Consider the following 19311-nt stretch of genomic DNA (forward strand, 5'->3'; position numbering starts at 1 on the left):
CTCTTACAGTGCAGTGTTCTCTCAGCACTGACCCTTCGACAGTGCGGTGCTCCCTCAGCACTGGCATTGTCAGTGTCAGATTGGATAATTTGGTCCAAACCTTGGAGTGGGGGCTCAAACCTTCTACTTTCTAGTTTTGAAGCCTCATTGCCTTTTTTGAATGATTATTAAGTGCCAGTAACATCATGTGGAAATTCTGAATGGTAAATTCATGAGATGAAATGTAGTAAAAGTTTATGTTAATTGAGAGTAAACCAGAGCAGGAGTGGTCCCTTTAGGAGTTGATGAAAACATAATGAAAACACCTTTGACAATGGCTAGGTAAAACAACTTAAAGAACTATTTACTGAATGCAATAAAATTTACATCTCAAATGTTTAATAACAAAATAGATCAAAATTCAACCTCTTTCCTCTAACTTTAATTATCTATCTCCTCCCTCCAAGGAGATTCTCCAAATATTTGAAGAGGTGAGCAAAGACCATCTTGTGGTGGCTTGTCAGAAAATTATAGAAAAAAAAATTAAAATATTTTTATTAACATGTTGCATCAGTTAATTTTTCAAGAATTTTCCCAATACTTTTCCAAAAGTTTTCCAAATGTTGTTTAGGCCACAGCTAGAGTATTGTTGCAGTTCTGGAATCCACACTATAGAAGGGATGTGATGGCACTGGAGAAGATGCAGAGGTAACCTACTAGGATGTTGTCTGGACTGGAGAGTTTCAGTTATGAAGAGAGAATGGGCAGACTGTGGTTGTTTTCTTTAGAGCAGAGGAGATTGAGAGGAGACATGATTGAGATGTATAAAATTATGAGGGGTCTACATAGGGTAGACAGAAAGAGACTTTTCCCCTTAATGGAGGTATCAATGACCAGGGGGCATTGATTGAAGGTACAGGGCAGAAGATTTAGAGGAGCTGTAAGAAAAATGTTTTTAACCAGAGGAGTGTGGGAATCTGGAACTCACTGCCTGTAAGGGTGATACCTCAAATGTTTAAGAAGTATTTAGGTGTGCATTTGAAATGCCAAGGCATGCAAGGAATGGAGCAAGTGCTGGAAAACAAGATTAGAATAATTGGGTGAGATAGTAAGAACTGTTAATGCTGGAGTCAGAGATAACAAAAGTGGAGCTGGAGGAGCACAGCAGACCAGGCAGCATCAGAGGAGCAAGAAAGCTGATGTTTGACCCGAAACATCAGCTTTCCTGCTCCTGTTCAACTGCCTGGCCTGCTGAGCTCCTCCAGCTCCACACTGTGTTATCTCTAGAATAATTGGGTGGTTGTTTTTGTCTGGCATCAATGTGATGGGCCAAAGGGCTTTTTTCTGTGCTGTAAATCTCTATGACTCTAAAGGTTTTGAGAATAATTTTCCAAAGGTTTTGTAAAGGCTTCACTAAATTTTGAAAACTTTAAAAAAAATTATCAACAAGTTTTAAATGTTTGGCAGAGATAGTAAACTTTGAGGGCAATTAATTTTCCCCATAGTTTTCTCTAACTCTGTCGGATAATTTGGGAGTTAATTGTTTTTACTGCCAGTTTTCTCAAATGAATGACTACCTGTAAGAACAGAAAATGCTGGAAACAATCATCAGATTTGCAGCATCTGTGGAGGAGATTAATGATCACTTTTTATTGGAACTGAAAGGTCACTGACCCGAAACATCAACGTGTTTTCTTTCGCCACAGAGGCTGCCAGAACTGCTGAGTGTTTACATCCCTTTCTGTTTTAATTTCAGATTTACAAATTAACTGTACGCTTTTGTATGATTGTACCTGTTTATGATGAAGTTAGCCTGGACTCTGAAAAATCTTTCTGATTTTGTGAAAATTGTACCTTAGGATATTCATTAATTTTAACTCCAGAACTCAAGCAAATTCCTGATGCTCAGTCCCAGCAGAAAAATATGTGTGTGCTGAGAGCACATATTCGTAAGGTTTATATTTACAATTTGTACTAATGATTTAGATGGCTCGGTAATTAGCACTGCTGCCTCACAGCATCAGGGACTCAGGTTTGATTCCACACTCGGCCGACTGTTCATGTGGAGTTTGCACATTCTCTCCATGTCTGCGTGGATTTCTTCCGGTTTCTCCAGTTTCCTCCCATAGTCCAAAGATGTTGAGGTTAGGTGGATTGGCCATGCTAAATTGCCTATAGCGTCCAGGGATGTGCAGGCTAAGTAGATTAGCTATACTAACTTGCCCATAGTGTTCAGGAGTCTGTAGATTAGATGTGTTAGCCATGGGAAATACAGGGTTATAGGGAAAGGGTACGGGGATGCGGATGGGGTTGGGTGCAGTGTTCTTCAGAGGGTCGGTGTGGACTTGTTTGGCTTAATGGAGGAGGTTGCAAATGTGCTACAGTGTGATTTGGACAAGTTCAGGGAGTAGGCAGATGAAGTATAATGTGAGGTTATAAACTTTGGTAGCAAAAACAGGAAAGCAGATTATTATCTCAATGGGAAAGGGGAGATGCAGTAAAATCTGAATGTCCTTGTACACTACTCGCTGAAAGAAATTATGCAGGTGCAACAGGTGTTGAAAAAGGCAAATGGTGTGTTGGCCTCCATAGTCAGAGGCTCTGAGTACAGGAGCAGGAGCTTTGGTGAGACAATACCCAGAGTATCGTGAGCAGTTTTGGTCTTCTTACCTGAGGAAGGATGCTCTTGCAAGTGAGTGCAACAAAGGTTTGTCAGCCTGATTCCTGGACTGACATTTAAGAGTTTGTGCAGTTAGGACAATATTCACTGGATTTTGGAAGAATTGGAGGGGTTTTCACAGAAAACTGTAAAATTCTAACAGGACTAGACAGGGTAAACACATGAAGGATGTTCCTGATGTTCACTGTCAAAGGATATGGGGTAGGACATTTATGACTGAGATGAGGAATAATTTCTTCACCCAGAGAGTGGTGAGCTTGTGGAATTCGCTGCCACAGAAAGCGGTTGAGACCAAAATAATGAACGTTTTCAAGAAGGTCTTAGATATAGTTCTCAACGCTAAAGGGATAAAAGTGTGTGAGCAGAAGTGGAAACAGGGTGCTGAGTTGGAAGGTCAGCCATGATAATGTTGAATAGTGGACCAGGCCTAGTTCTGCTTCCATGTTTCTATGTTTATTCTGTAGGCTTGAGACAGAAGTTGGAAAAAAATGCGAACACGGTTTAAAACATGTGCTGAATTTTCACAACTTCTGTCCTCGTAAGAATTTATTGATCATGGTGGTGTTTTATGCTGCTTTGATCTCTTTGATCTGAAAAGCCCTTGAAGATATAAGTGTAACAAGGTAATTGGTTGAATACTTTGTATTTGTTGTTATGTACAACTGTATACTATTGCCTGATGAGGCATGGCTTTGAAAGAACTTTAAGGATTCATAAGGGCTTGCCATTGGTGAAAGTGGGGGCAGATTGTGGGCTTTTGACTTTTAGAAAAAAGGTACTGTTTATTCCTTCAGAAATTATACATTTTTATCTTCTTTGCTTTTCTGTGTTAGATTTTTTTTTGCATTCTTTATTCTGTTAACAAGCTAGTTGAGACTACAGGATGCAACGTGCATTCTCTAATATTTGCAGGAGGCAGAATGAACAAACACTACTTTGATACAAGAAACAGATCTGTGTAAAATAGAGCCATTGAATGATATCAAGCCTGTACCTTCTCTTTGTACGACGCACAGTATTCATTACCTTGTTTTAGGAAGGATATAAATACATTAGAAGGCAGTCCTGTGAAAGCTCACCAGCTTGATCCTGAATATGAGTAACGGTTGAGTAGATTTAGAATGAAAAGTGATCTTATTGAAACACACGGTCTTTAGGGGGCTTGACAGGGTAAATGCTGAAAGATTGTTTCTCCTTGTGGGAAAATCTAGGACCAGAAAACATCATCTCAGAATAAAAGGTTACACATTTAAGACAGGGATGAGAAGGAATTTGTGAATCTGTGGAATTCTTTACCACAGAGGGCTGTTGAGACCGGGTTGTTAAGTATATTCAATGCTAAGATAGACAAATTATGAATTAGAAAGAGAATTAAGGGTTATGGGTGAAATACAGGAAAATTGAGTTGAGGATTTATGGATTAGCCATGATCTCATTGAATGATGAACCAAATTCAATATACTGTGTTATGTCTTATGTCTTATGGTTTTATACCTTTCCAGTCTGCCCACAAATGTAATCCTTTATTCTTGGAACTATTTTTGTCTATCTGTTTTGCACTCTCTTGAAACCTTTACAGCTTTTCTGCAGTTCCCAGAATTGAGCAAAAAAAGTCCAGCTGGACCAAACTAGTATTTAATGCAAGTTTAGTGTAACCTTTTAACTTTTGTACTCTAGCCTCTATTTATAAAAGATTCCAGAGGCTTTAATAATTGTTTTGTTAACTTGATTTGTGAGCCAGCACTCCCAGCTCTCTCTGTTTCTGCATTCCATTTGAAGTTGTACCATTTAGCTAGTTTCATTTCTCCTCATTCTTACCATCAAAATGTACAGACTTACATATCCCTCCGTTGAATTTTGTCAATTTGTGTCTAACATTTCATCCAATGCTTGTCTATTTATGTAAATAGATGAATGGATAATATATAGACTTCACGGTGAAAACTTCCCCTTATTCATTGGTTATGATAAACAGTAAGAATGCAAATTATTTGCTGCATGAAAAATGACCTTGCCTTCTGTAATTTAATCCTTGGAAAAAAAAAGGCTTGGGTCTATAGTTTTGTGCAGTCGTTGAGACTCCAGGGACCTTTCAAAAACAGTGGTTAGGGCTTGGTCTGGAAATCCTGTCCCTATTTCCAACAAATTGTAATTTTGCTGGTAAGGGGATGGATCGTCACTTGCACAAGAGGGACACCTGAACTCAGCAGTAATAAACTTTTAGAATGGGCGTAAATGCTTGTGAAGGGTGAATAAGAACTATAGAATTGTCAGCTATTAAGTTATTTAAATATAAAAGCCCTTTAAAATTGAAACAAAACTGCTTGCCTGTGTCTGTGAGTTAATAAAGAAAAAGCTGTGCTAGTGGAAGGGTCCAGACCCGAAACATCAGCTTTCCTGCTCTTCTGATGCTGCCTGGCCTGCTGTGTTCCTCCAGCTCCACACCTTGTTATCTCCAGCATTGGCAGTTCCTACTGTCTCTGTGCTAGTAGTTTCATAGCTGTTTATTGAAATAGCCCAAAGTGTTATCATTAGAGCATGATTACTGATTAATGGCTTACCACAACCTATCATTATCATAACGTTGGTGGGGGCTGAAAGTTCACAGCTCAAAGAGGCTGTTGAAAAATTAGATATCTTTGGCTCGTGGCTATGAATCCAAATTTTTTAATAAGAAACTGAGTACATCAGATTTAAATAGGCTTTCTTGTATGATTTTAATTGTATGCATATTAGCAAAATGTGTAATAGATATTTCGAGTTTAATTTTATTTCATCTCTTAGGGTTTGCTCATAGTGCACTTTGAGTGATTTGGCATGGAAGAACAAATATTGGTGGTGAGTGGTTTGCATGGGTTAGCAGAAGCTAAAATATATGCACATGGGGAAGGATGTGAGGCTGAGTGTGAGACAGGTTAGGACGTGAGGGCCAAATGTTTAAGGAAACAGCTGGAACCAGCCCTCAGAGAACTGAGGTGGGCCTTTTAACAGTAAGCCTTTGCACTTGCATCCAAGAATCTGACTCAATCCCAGACTGGCTCCCACCCCTCAAGATGATAATCCCAGCATTTAGGGCACATTTTCCCAATTGAGTGTTGTTATTTGACTTTAAAATATCTAGGGGACTCAGAATCAGGACAATGATTGTTTATTCAAACATCTGCAAGATGAGTCAGCCTATGATTCTATGAATCTATGATTATCAGTATAACACTAACTCTGCAAAGTCTCACTGGATGCCATCTTCTCATATTAAATTATTTATCTGATAAATTCACTCCGTATGTTGACCAGATGTTCCAGATTTAATTTCCTACAATCTACCCAAAAGGTATTTGATCTTTGGCCTTCTTATTTTTGCTGGTTGTGTCATTCCTTACATGCCTGGCCTTGCTCTTCTGTTTGGCTCTGTACATCTGTATTCATCATCTCTGTCCCATTTACTTTTACTGAAAATTTAACCCTGAACTAAATGATTCAGTCCCTTCATGGCACCCTGAGTTTGGAGAATTGGGAGCTTTCCTGGCTTTGTGTAACTATCTCAGGAGCAAAATTCCAGCCCTACAATTTATATAGAGCATTTTATAACGTCAGGTATACCTAAAGTCTGTTTGTTAGTCGTACTTTGTTAAGGTGTTAGTCACTATTGAACACAAGAAATGCAGCTTCCAATTGGCACGTGGTAAGGTTTTACAAATTAATAGTCCTGCCATGCTAAAATTGTAGCAGCTTCGGAGCTGGAAATAAAATTGTCCCTGCAATATCTAGCCTCACACTTGGGCATTATCTAGCCTCAGACTGCTGCTATTGGGAGCTACAGAAGTAGGAGGAATGTGGGTGGAGAGAAATTCTGTAACAAAGTAAAATGAAAATTATGCTTTCAAGCAAATTCATCATTTGTTAAACTTTTTCCCATAATGATCTACTGTAGGTGAAGACATCTTTATCCATTTGTATGGAGCTGCAACAGACATAAATGTAAGACTGGACAAAAACTCAGTAATAATCGAGAAAACCTACATATCATTGGCTAACCAGAGAGTGGTTTCCATTTGCAATAGGAGTGATGTAATTGTGCACTTTCAGTGGAAGGCCTTTGCAACTCCAGAAGAAGAAGAGCAGCAAAAAATCAGGTAAATCAATTAGTGTCTAAGACTCTTTAATTTATGTAATATTTATTAACTAAGTCTCATGAAGACATTTCTGTCATATATATAAGATCCATCTTCAGGAATTGAAACCTCAATTGCAGACTAGACTTCCACATGGTCACCACATCTGCCATTGTTGGTTGCAGGCTGATCCCAATATTGGTCCCAACTGATGGATGAGACATGGCAACTTACCATTTCGGTGACCTCATGGTGGAGATCTTGCATTCACAAGGCCCTCCGAGAATTGTTACCCAATGGCTAGAATCTTTTGTTAATATATTTTAAAGGCTAAAGATTGATGCTATGTTAGTGTTGCAGAAAGATTCAGTATAAGTTCCCATACCGACACCAATTTCTATCCTGGAAGTTCTGTGGAAGCCCTCTCCCTTTCTATCACAGTTCATACAGTGCAGTTCATTGGATCATAAGTATGGTTTTTCCTATCTGTAACCTCATTGTGGATGAGTAGGCCTACATTCTGTCTTAGCCAAAATCTGACTCCAAATTGATAACATTTTATTTTTCACTGAGACTGTTTTGTCAGATGACATATTCTGTTATGTTCTACAAGCAAACTGCTGTGAACATAATTGGAACTCAACTCCTGGCTTCAACTTGATATCCTTCCTGATAATGGGTCAGTTACCTGAAACATTAAACCTGACCTCAGTTTTTACAGGGGCATTAGGGATGTCTGAACTGGCTAAAGTTCTGTTAGAGTCCCAATTCCAGAAATACTGGCTTCAAATGCATACAGATATGTGTCAGGGATTAAGTACTTGAATAAAATGTTTGTTTATATAAAGGATAATGTTCTTGAATCAACGTATCAAATAGTTTTTTTTTATTGAGGAACAAAAACAAAGTTGCTGGAAAAGCTCAGCAGGTCTGGCAGCATCTGTGAAGGAGAAAACAGAGTTAACGTTTCGGGTTCGGTGACCCTTCCTCAGAACTGATGGTGGCTGGGAAAAGGTCAGTTTATATGTAGAAAATAGGGAGGTGGGTGGGGTAGGGAGTAAACGATAGGATAGAGCCCGAAGAGAGAGAAAGACAGTTGGACAGACAAAGGAGTTGCTAACGATCAGGCTGGGAGGGTGAGTAGTTGTTAATGGGGACTGTTAGTGATTAACAACAGGGGGTATGTAATGGCAGGCTACGTGGTAACAAGACCTGGTGTGTGGGGTGGGGGGGCTGGGACATGGGAGAGTTTAGGCCCTAAAATTATTGAACTCAATATTGAGTCCGGTGGGCTGTCGGATCCCCAAGGGGAAAATGAGATGTTGTTCCTCCAGCTTGCACTGGGCTTCACTGGAACACTGTAGCAAGCCGGAGACAGAGATGTTGACCAGGGAGCAGGGTGGTGCATTGAAGTGGCAGGCAACAGGTAGTTCAGGGTCTTTTTTGGGAGCAGAACGTAGATGTTCTGCAAAACGGTCGCCAAGTCTACGCTTCATTTCCCCAATGTAGAGGAGACCACATTGTGAGCAGCGAATGCAGTAGACTAGATTCTTGGAAGTGCAGGTGAAGTGTTGCTTCACCTGGAAGGTAGGTTTGGGCCCTTGGATTCTGGGGAGGGAGGAGGTAAGTGCACAGGTGTTGCACCTTCGCCGGTTACAGGGGAAGGTGCCGTAGGGCTGTGGGGAGGTGTTGGGGTGATGGACGTGTGGACCAGGGTGTCCCGGAGGGAACAGTGCCTGCGCAAGGCGGACAAGGGAGGGGAGGGGAATATGTGTCTGGTGGTGTCATCTTGCTGGAGGTGGTGGAAATGGCGTCTGATGATCTTCTGGATGTGGATGTTGGTGGGGTGGTAGGTGAGGATGAGGGGAAAATCCTCTGCTCTAGGGAAAAGACACCTACCATTCACCTTATCTATACCCCTCATGATTTTATAAAGCTTAATAAGGTCACCTGTCAACCTCCTACACTCCAGTGAAAAAAGTCCCAGCCTATCCAGCCTCTCCTTATAACTCAAACCCTCCATTCCCAGCAACATCCTGGTAAATCTCTTCTGAACCCTCTCCAGCTTAATAATACCCTTCCTATAACAGGGCAACCAGAAGTGGATGCAGTACTCCAGAAGAGGCCTCACCAACATCCTGTACAACCTCAATATGATATTCCAACTCCAGTTTAATTAGTCACTTTTACTTGCCCTTGGTACAAGAGACCTGCAACCAGCAGTCAATTGAAACCCCATAGGTGCATCTTGCTCCGCTCTAACCGACTGAGCTCAGACTAACTTTCAAGTGAATTTAAAGTGATTGTAGCAGCAGAAGGGAAACCAAACCTGTTCAGCTTCGTTTGGCTGCTGGGCGCAAATTATTATTTTCATATATTTATTTTTGGAATGTGGGCATCGTGGAAATACCATCACTTAATTCTCATGCCTTCTCCTTGAGAAGGTGGTGACCTGTCTTCTTGAACGGCTGCAGTCCCTGCAGTTGGAACTCACACATGCATGTCGGAAGGTGGATCTAGATTTTGACCCCATAACAGTGAAGGAATGGCTGGTACAGTTTCAAGCCAGGTTGATGTATGGCTTATCTGATGTAGCCATTGTTTTTTTATTTATTCTCTTGTGGGACATGGCCAGCATTTATTGCCCATCCATAGTTGCCATTGAAAAGTTGGTCGTGAGCAACTTTCTTGAACCACTGCAGTCCATGTGCTCTATGTAGACCTACAATGCTGTTAGGGAGGGAATGGCTGGTCCAGTTATGATTGTGGTCAGACCAGAATATTGATTGTGGGTTTACAGTGATGGTAATGTTGTTAAATGCCAAGGGCTGGTTGTTGTGTTTTGTCTCATGATTAGGATATCAATATGCCTTTGTGAGATGTTCTCATAATACTATCACCACATTCTAGTATGTGACCAGAGAGTACAATATAAAGATTTCTTACTCCATCATACCTGTCATTACTTGAAACAGGACACTACTGAATGTATGCTTTTTTGTTGTAAACTACTATCTTAATGTATGCCTAGACATGTATGTGCCTGAAGAACATAGCATTTGTAGATATTGAGAGTCTTGACAGGTTTCATGTGGTAAAGATGGTTCCTTTTGTGGGAGAATGTAAAATTTGTGGTCACAGTTTAAACATAAGGGCTCACCCATTTAAAACAGATGGGATTTGTTTTTTCTCAGAGGGTCATTAGTCTGTGGAACTTTCCTCCTCAAAAGTCAGTAGAAGCAGAATCTTTGAGCTAGTTTTAAAGCAGAGATGAATAGATTCTTGGTGAGCAAAGGTGAAATGATATGGGGAAATCCTAGCAGCAACAGGACAAGGTCCTTCCTTAACTCGTCCACAGGTAGGTAGACCTCCTGACAACTCCATGCAGGTAAAATTGTGGCAGGTTGGGTGGATAGGCTGCGGGTACTTAACTGGTTCCCTTTACCTGCTAACCTGCCCATGAGGGTGGGAAAATCAGCCCATAATCTGAGGCTTTGGGATTGAAACTGAGCATTGCATTAGTGTGTTTGAACACAAAAATGAACAATAAGCAAGAATAGTTGAACATCCACGTTTTTGCAGTGAACTCCTGTAGATGAGATAGTTGACCTCCAATAAATACAACCACTTTCCTTTGTGTTCGGTAAGACTGCAACCTGTGGAAAATTTCCCCACTGATTCTTATTGAGTTTAGTTTGCTAGTGCTCATTGAGCTCACGCTTGGTCGAGTGCTACCTTGATGTCAGAGGCAGGCACTTTCAGCTTGTCACCAGAATACAGTTACTTTTTTAAAATTTATTCAGGGGATGTAGGTGTCGCTGGATAGACCAACCATTTATTCTCCATCCCTGGTTTCCTAGAGGGCGGTTAAGAATTTTGTCCATGTTTAGGACCAAAGCTCTAATTAGATCAGGAGCTGAGTGGACCTGGTGAAATCTGTACTAAGCACTGTGTGCAGGTTATTGGTAAGTAGGTTGTGCTTGATAGCACTTTATTTATTTATTTTTTAATCTATTTTCCTAATTAACTTGTTCAGAGATGTTACTAGACATCTCTAGAGCAGATGGGACCTGAACCTGGGTCTCCCGGTGCAGGGAAGGGACTCTACCATTGCTTCACTAAAGGGTCCTCTTGATAACACTTAAATGCACTCCCAACACTTCACTGATGGTTGAAAATTGGTTGAATGGTGTGGTAATTGGCTGGATTTGATTCATCCTGCTTTTTTTGTGGATAGGACATACCTGGACAATTTTACATTTTGTTGGAGAAATGCCGGCATTAGAGCTGTACTGGAACAGGTTGGCTGAAGGTGAGGTAAGTTCGGAGCGCTATCACTAGAAGGTTGTTGGGCTCCATGCTGTGAACCTCTATGACTCCTGTTAATTTCTGTTGTATACGCTGTGCTCAACTGTAGCATCAAGGAGTCTGAGCAAAACTAGAATCAATGGCAATCAGGGAGAAAATTCTCCATTGATTGAGTTCATGCCTGGCACAATGAAAGATGAATGTGGTTGTTGGCAGTCAATCATCTCAATTCCAGAACATCTCTGCGGGAGTTTTGTGTCCCAGGTCCAGCTACCTCCAGCTACTTCATCGATGACTTTCATTCCTTGCTGATAATTGCACAATATTCAGTACCATTTGTGACTCCTCAGTTAATAAAGTAGTCCATGCCCAAATGTAGTAAGACCTGGATGATGTCCAGGCCTGGGCTGACAAGTGGCAAGTATAATTTGTGCTACACAAGTGCCAGGTAATGACCATTACCAAAAAGACAGAATCTAACCATCGTCCCTTGATATTCAATGGCACTACTATCACTGAATCACCAACTATCAACATCCTGCGGGTTACCATTGACCAGAAACTGAACTGGACTAACAATATAAAAACTGGCTACAGCAGCAGGTTAGTGGTTAGGACTTGTGCAGCAAATAACTCACCTCTTGACTTCCCAAAGCCTGCCTACCATCTACAGGGCACAAGTCAGAAGTGTAATGGAATACTCCTCACTTGCCCAGATGAGTGCAGCTCCAACACTATCCAGAACAAAGCAACCCACTTGACTGGCACGATATTGACAAATGTTTACTCCCTCCACCACTGACTCACTATAACAGTAATATGTACCATCTGCACAATGCACTGCAGATGTTTACCAAAGCTTCTTAGAAAGCATGTTCAAAACTCACAATCACTATTGTCTAGATCCCCTCCAAGCCACTCACCATCCTGACTTGGAAACCTATCAGTGTCATTGTGTCAAAATGGAATTGTGGGTGCACCGATTCCAAGACGGCGTCTTATGAGTCTGAGCTCATCCACTCCAACTGCTTTTCTTTCTTCTTTTCGCACTTTTTTCTCTTTCTTTTAGCTTTTTTTTTAGTCTTTTTCTCTTTACTTAGCTTCTGGAGGGAGCTCAGTCGTGGAGGCAGTGGTGGTGAAGGCAGCAGCTGGGGTCTGGAGCGAGGACTTTGGCATTGGGCCACAATGTGGTTGGTGTGGCCCAGGCAGAACCCTGGTGGTCAGCAGCATCACGGGTGTGGCTGGTGGCCCGGAGCGGCACTAGAGCATGACTATGACAGCCTGAGGCAAGGTGGCTGGTGAATTCGGATGGCAGTCAGCAGTGAGACAGCAGCGTGGAGGTGCAGGGTTGAGAGATTGAGTCCTCATGGATAAAGCCCAGTGTGGAGCAACTGCAGGCCCATGGCTAAAGAAGAACTGTAATTTGGAACTTCTAACTTTATTTCTTATTTACTATTTTATACTGACATGAACTGTAATGTCGAACTTTTAACTCATTTATTTTTCTACTTTTTAACCTAAGATTTTGTACTTTGGTACCATGTACCTAACTAAGATGGTGCTATGAATGGCGATATTGTAAACTTTTCACTTTATTCCCGAATCCCTGTACTTGAATATATGTGAAAATAAAACCTAATTCTAATTCTATACCATTAGACAGCTCGGGTTCAAAAAAGTAGCTCATCACCATTTTCTCAAGGACAGCTAAAGTGGGCAATAAATGCTATCCCAGCCAGCAAATCCCACATTCTCTGAATGAATTAAAAATAAAACTGTTTCTTCATATTGTGTAGAGTGAAGCTAATTAGATGAAGACTGTTTTTTGTGAGCATGCTAACCTCAGGAGGAGCCTGGGATGAATCATCTATATGCCATTGATTGCTGAAGGCTGTTCCAAAACTCAACCGTGCCTTTTGCCCATGCTCCACCGTCATTGGGTGGTGGAAGTTTGTGAAGCCTCTCTTTCCTGTTAGTTCCTGTTTGGATGTGACAGGACTGCAGAGTCTTGAACTGGTTCATGGTTGTGGGATTGCTTGACTGTGTCTGTAATATCTCGCTTCTGCTGTTTAGCTTTCAGGTAGTTCTTGAGTTGCAGCTTCACTGGTCCAATCTATCAGACCAGTGGTTTCATCCTCTCTTAGTTTATCGATGATCACTCTTTTAGTCCCTGTATTACAGTAGTGACAACACTTTAAAAGTACTCCATGAACTGTAAAGCACTTTGAGAAGTGGCAGTTGTGAGAAGTGCTATATAAATGTAATTTTCAAATTGAAGAATGTCACCTGAGTAAGACTTCAAAGAATTGCTGGTGCCTGTACAACCATATGCCAGAAAAGTCTCTTTAAAAGAGAGGTTGGATTTCTATAGCATATTTTGCACCCTCAGGAATCCCAACACAATATGTAGCTAATACAGTACCATTTGAAGTGGAGTCAATAGGGTAATATAGGAAACACCACAGCCAATTTGCATTAGTAAGATCTCAGAAATTCAACATGGTAATGATTGTGTTACGTATTTTTTAATGGTGATGGGTACACACCAGACCTTGTGGTTGTCTACCTTGATTTTGAAATAAGGTCATGGGATCTTTTGCAGCTATTTAACAGGGTAGAGAGACCGTCAGTTTAATATTTTATCTTAAAGGCGTTATCTCCAATAGTACATCAGTTTTATCGCAAAGTTTATATGATCAAGTCTCTGGAGTGATGGCTGATTGAAAAGACGAGTGTTACCCACTGAGTCACAACATAATGATTTACGAAGGGTATTTTTTGCTCTGTATTGTCACAAACGCTGAAGTAGATGAGTAAATAGGAAAGATTGATAGGTATCCGAGGACGTCTGATTTACAGATGCTGCTTTAAGCCTTGTGTTAGCATGAGAAACATAGGCTGCAACCTTTATCAAAATTGTACTTCATGCTCACTAATTGCTGCGACCAAATCATTTCATCCCAATCCTCAAATACTAGATGTTTTTCCTGAAAAATGTTCTAATTATTATGTGATGCTGCTCCTGGTGATTTATTTAATGCAGTTCTTTTTTTAAAAAAGAGGCATAATTTGAAATGTGTGTACATTACAGTTTCAGTTCTAAACACTATTTTAACTTTCTGGGTTTTTCAGTTCTTTTCATCTCATTGAAGTGTTCTTGTTGGGTAGAACAATTTCCTTGAATTTCATTGCATTTGATTTCCATCGCGTGGAAGTTTTAACAGTAATTAACTTGTTTGAATAAATCCCTGTCCTATGCTGAATATTTGTTAAAATGGTGCAGATAAAAATAGATGTAAATGTGTTTGCTTAAAACAGAACAAAGGGGACGTTAAACATGTGCTCGATGTGGTGCTGTACAGTGATTTTATTGCTATCATTAAGAGCAACCCAAGAAAATCACACTATAGAATAGTAGTGAAGCACTCCTAATTAAGCATAGCTAATTAAGCACAGGGTTATTTCTAAGATACACTTGATTATAATCATGTTTTTTTTTGGGAAAACTGTATTTGAATATTATTTAGATAAGTGCAGTTTTGGATGGTGGATAATGTTATATTTTGGGTCATTTCTGATTCAGAGAAGAATGACAATATTACTTAGTATTTGTAGCCAGTCACCCACCATCTCTCTCATTCATCTACCTGAATACCCACTTCATTCATCTACCCATCCTGTCACTGATCACTAATTCACTAATCCATTCATCAACCAACACTCATTCATTAAAAGACTGGACCTTTAATATTTACCAGAATATGGAAATTACCGCCATTAAAGGGGGCAGGTGCTGTCCTGTCTCTGCTTCACTAGCAGAGTTAACATTTCGGGTCCAGTGACCCCCTTCTTCACACTGTTAGTGGCTAGGAAAGGATAGTATATATGCTGAAGACAGGGACTGGAGTTGGGGGATAGGAATAAGCGAATAAGTGGGCAGGGAGCCCATAGGGAGAGAAAGACAGGCAGACAGTGCCCCCGCAAGGCTTAGAAGAAACTGGAAGAACAGGATCTCATTTTCTGCTTGGGGACACCGCAGTCTCTAGGACTCAACATTGAGTTATTGACTTGAGAGCATGATTCCTTCCTTCCATGTTTTTTACCCACCCCCACACCCTTGTCCTGTCATGACATGAGTTGCTTTCAGTACAGGCAACTCATTTCCACCTATTTAGGGTCCCATTATCAGCTTTTCTTTCTCCTTGGCTTCCCAGTATCCATCTGTTTGTCTGCCTAACTGTCTTTGTCTCTCTTTGGTCCCATCTCTACCAAATCACTTACTTGTTCCCTCACCACCTGTCTTTAGCATATACACCACTTTTTCCTTGCTACTGAGGAGAAAAGTTACTTCTGCTTTCTCTCCGTAGATACTGCCAGACCTGTTGAGCTTCTCAGCAATTTCAGTTTTTGTTTCTGCTCATTTATGTGTTGGCTGCAACTGGAATGTCCTTGAACACACGTATAGTAGTGCTGTGATGTGAAAATATTTTGGGCAGAATTGATACCACTGGACGATTTGAACCTGGCCTTTGTTCTGCCCTACCCCTCCAGAGGAAATGTTTTGTCTACATGTACGCCATGAAACCCTGTATTATTTAGAGGCCTTTATCCAGCCACACCTCAATCTTCCCTTTGCCAGAGGAAATGTTGTCCAGTCCTCTTGGGTAAACGTTTCAATTCTGGTATAATTCTAGTATATTTTTTAAACCTTCTCCAATGATTTTCATTATACTCCAAGGGTGGTCTTATCAAGGTCTATATATAAGTAATATAACTTCTCTGTCTTTTAATTCTATCCCTCCTGAAGTGAATTGAGCCTCTTTTGAGACAGAGTTCTATTTGTATGGCTGTTAAAAATATTGTCACCAATTTTTCCACTCTTAGCATCTTCACTCAGCGACTTCTGAAAGTTGTTGATTTCAACCTCCAACTTGGTTCATCTCTCTGTCCTCTTTCACTGCCCTTTCAGCCTTCCCTCTTTTCCACTTTAGATTTAAGATTTAGTGTGAGGTTCAGGGGCTTGTCTCTGGATAATTTTTATTTGGGACCTCAAATCCTCAATTTTACCTTAAAGGAGTCAGTTTAAAACATAATTGTCTTGCTCCATTAATTAACTAATAAAATTAATCTGTTTTAAAATGGCATTAATGGCTTTAAGATGCCGTTTACAAAATACTGACAGAAACACAATGGGGTTGTTTTGACATTGCCTGATAGTAGAATATGAACTATAGCTGTTATGAGTGTGCTGCCAGTGTTGGATGACTGTTGATTATCAATCTAGTTGAAGTCAATATATTATACTGTTGCCTGAAATAATCCTGAATGGTTCTGGTGGCTAAGGCATAAACATGTCATCTATGACATGTAACTAGTGAGGATTCAACAATATGCATAAGAACTGGGATAGGTCATTCAGCTCAGGCCCATCCTGTCATTCAGTTAGATCATGATTGACCTTAACCTAACATAACTTCATCAACCCACCTTAGTTCCAGAATCCTTCGTCCTTTTTTAAAACGTAAATTTGTCGGTGTCAATTCTAAAATTTTTCAGTTGACTTCACAATCTTTTTAGATGGTGGGCAAAAGGGTCCGGAATTCCACAGCAGTTTTGAGTGAAGAAATGCTTTTTAACATAACTCCTGAACAACCTAGTTCTACTTTTAAGAGGATCATTTATCTCTTATCTTCTGCTATCAAGTCATATGACCACCTTAAATAATTCAAATAGATCATCTCTGAATTTTCTATATTCATGGGAACTCTTAAGCACAGTATGAGTCTGGTGAATTTGCGCTGCACCTCCTTCTTTCAGAGGTAGTGTTAAGAACTGAGGTGAATGCAGTAGTCCAGACTGGACCGAGTCAGAACTCTTTGTCATAGAGTCAAATGCCAGCATTCTGTTAGCCTTTTTAATCACATTTCCTGCACACTAGCTTTTAGAGATTTGTGTCTCAGGCCTCTCAACTTCCCAGCTCGTCTGCAGTTCCTAGTTTCTCACCATTTTGAGAATACTTTGATCTCTCTTAGGTAAGCAATAAATGATCTCACACTGGATTTCAAATGCCAAACATTTATGCACTTACTTAATATATTCTTGTCTCTTTGCAACTTACTGCTCCTGTCGATAGTGCTGTCAGAACAATTGGCCCAGGTTTTCCAATGGCCAGATAATTGTTTCTGCAGCATAGACGTACATTGGGAATCCCTGACATAACAGTCTCCAAGGGAATTACCCAGGAAATGATTCCAAAAATATCCATTTGAATCAAGAATTCAGAGGGTTCCTTTGAAGTTAAGTAAATAGTTACTCAGGAAGAAGTAGGTTATTAAAAAGCTAGTCTATCTTGTGAGTAACTATTAAACTGATTGCCCTTATTGAACTGACATGTCCCAAAGTACACCTCCTCAAGACCCCTTACACCCCTCAGACCTGGACCCAACCCCAACATGCTTCTCTTTCCCTGGGACTTGACAGCCCCCAATATACCCTCAGGATCCGATACACCTCCACCACCAGATCTGACAGCTGTCCCCTTGGGACCATGGACAAGGAGTGCATGCAACTAGCCCTCATGGATTGTGCCCTGAGATGCTGTTGCATGGTGAGGAACATGAAAACTCCTCTTCATAGTGAGCTGAAGTTACCAGGTAACCGCTCCGACTACCATGTTGAGAATCCTCAGCATCTGGTTTGCTCACGCCATTTGGTAATATAGGAGGCGAAGTGTGTGCAGTTAATAAAATCATTAACAAGCAATAATTCTCCTGCCTAGGGAGAATCTCACCTTGACATCCAGTTAAAAGTTAACTAAAAGATGTAGTGAGTCGTTCCTGAAAAGCCTTACTGGACTTCTCAAATATTCTGCCACACTTTTCACCACAGCCCATGTTGTTCAGGCCCCTGTAAGATTCCACCCATAATTTTGTTTTTAAACCACTGAACTGATCAAAAGGACTAGAACTATTTGCTCATTATCATGCAGTTTATTTGTGTCACATACCAGCTGTTATTGTCCTGCTTTAATTTTGAAACTCAGCTGTTTAATTAAACTTAATGAAACTTGAGAGACTTAGTGGGTCTCCACACATATGTTAGAAAGTAAGATCCAGGACATTCCTGATGATGATGGGTGACTCAGCAAATCCCTTCTTAGACGAAATGTCATTTTAATAGATAAACATATTTATGTGTATCTGTCTATATATGTATATGTCTGTATATCTGGAAGCACTCAGCGTGTCTGCTGGCATCTGTGGAGAGATAAATTGTTAATGTTTCAGGTCACTGACCCTCTGTCAGAAGCTGTAAGACCTGCTCAATGTTTCCAGCATTTTATATTGGTACTTGAAGTTTTCAGCACCTGTTATGAGGCAGGTGGGGAGAGCGTCAAAGCCTATCTGAAGCACTGATCCCACAGCTTGCCATTGGAAGATGCTACCCACCCCTAGAGAAGACTCAAAGAACTAACTGGCCCATTCCTGCTCTTAATCCCTCATGTTCCGATGTTTCAGGCAACAGGCTTAGACCACGATGTCTCGGGAGGCCCAGAGTCTGAGCAGAAAATTCTGGTTCCACATCTGACAATAGACCTTAAGTGCTTTTGAACCCGTTCCCAGCTCTAGGCATGGGATGGTCCTGGCGTGAATTCCCATGCTTAGCACTCACTACCATTCAGGGTGGTTGGGAGGCAAACACCTTTTAAAAAAATCAATTCTAAGAAACCTGAAATAAATACACAAATGCTCAAGTTAGTTACCATAAAAAATAGAATGCAGGTCATTTTTTTGGGTGTGTGAGAATTTCCACTCAGGTGCTTTTATTTTCATCAATCTTCCTGAGAGTGAATGTATAGATAATGGTGGTTGTTGTTTGTGTTGACATGATGGTGAGTTCATAGCTGATCTGTATGTCTTCGTTCAGATTTGTTTCAGACTTGATGACTGAGGAAGAACAGGAAACTAACCAGTTTTTGAAGGACTGCACTGAAGATCCCACTCTACGTGAACAGATGCCTCTCCTTGCCCGTACCTTCCAGAATCGTCGTCAGTTGGTGGAGGATGACACAATGCTGTTGTCTGATGATATTTTCATCATTGAACCAGTGGTTAGTGCTTAAAATGGTTTGCAGAGAGAAGTATGTTTCTGAGGGCAGTGGTGCAAATGTGTTTACATTTGTACATGAGAGATGGATTATTTGTGTTTACATTTGTACATTAGAGATGGATT

At 40.6% G+C, this 19311-nt stretch overlaps 1 protein-coding gene across 1 annotated transcript in view; it reads left to right on the top strand.

Moving 5' to 3' along the window:
- The window catches only part of hydin (HYDIN axonemal central pair apparatus protein), a 677137-nt gene that overhangs the window by 174907 nt on the left and 482919 nt on the right, over window positions 1-19311 (top strand). The window contains exons 8-9 of the mRNA XM_048605579.1: window positions 6591-6792; window positions 19006-19189. Of these exons, the coding sequence (XP_048461536.1) occupies window positions 6591-6792; window positions 19006-19189 (386 nt within the window). The remainder of the gene's footprint in view (window positions 1-6590; window positions 6793-19005; window positions 19190-19311) is intronic.

The sequence above is a fragment of the Rhincodon typus genome, chromosome 15 (assembly GCF_021869965.1).
Source record: "Rhincodon typus isolate 14 chromosome 15, sRhiTyp1.1, whole genome shotgun sequence".
Lineage (NCBI taxonomy): Eukaryota > Metazoa > Chordata > Chondrichthyes > Orectolobiformes > Rhincodontidae > Rhincodon > Rhincodon typus.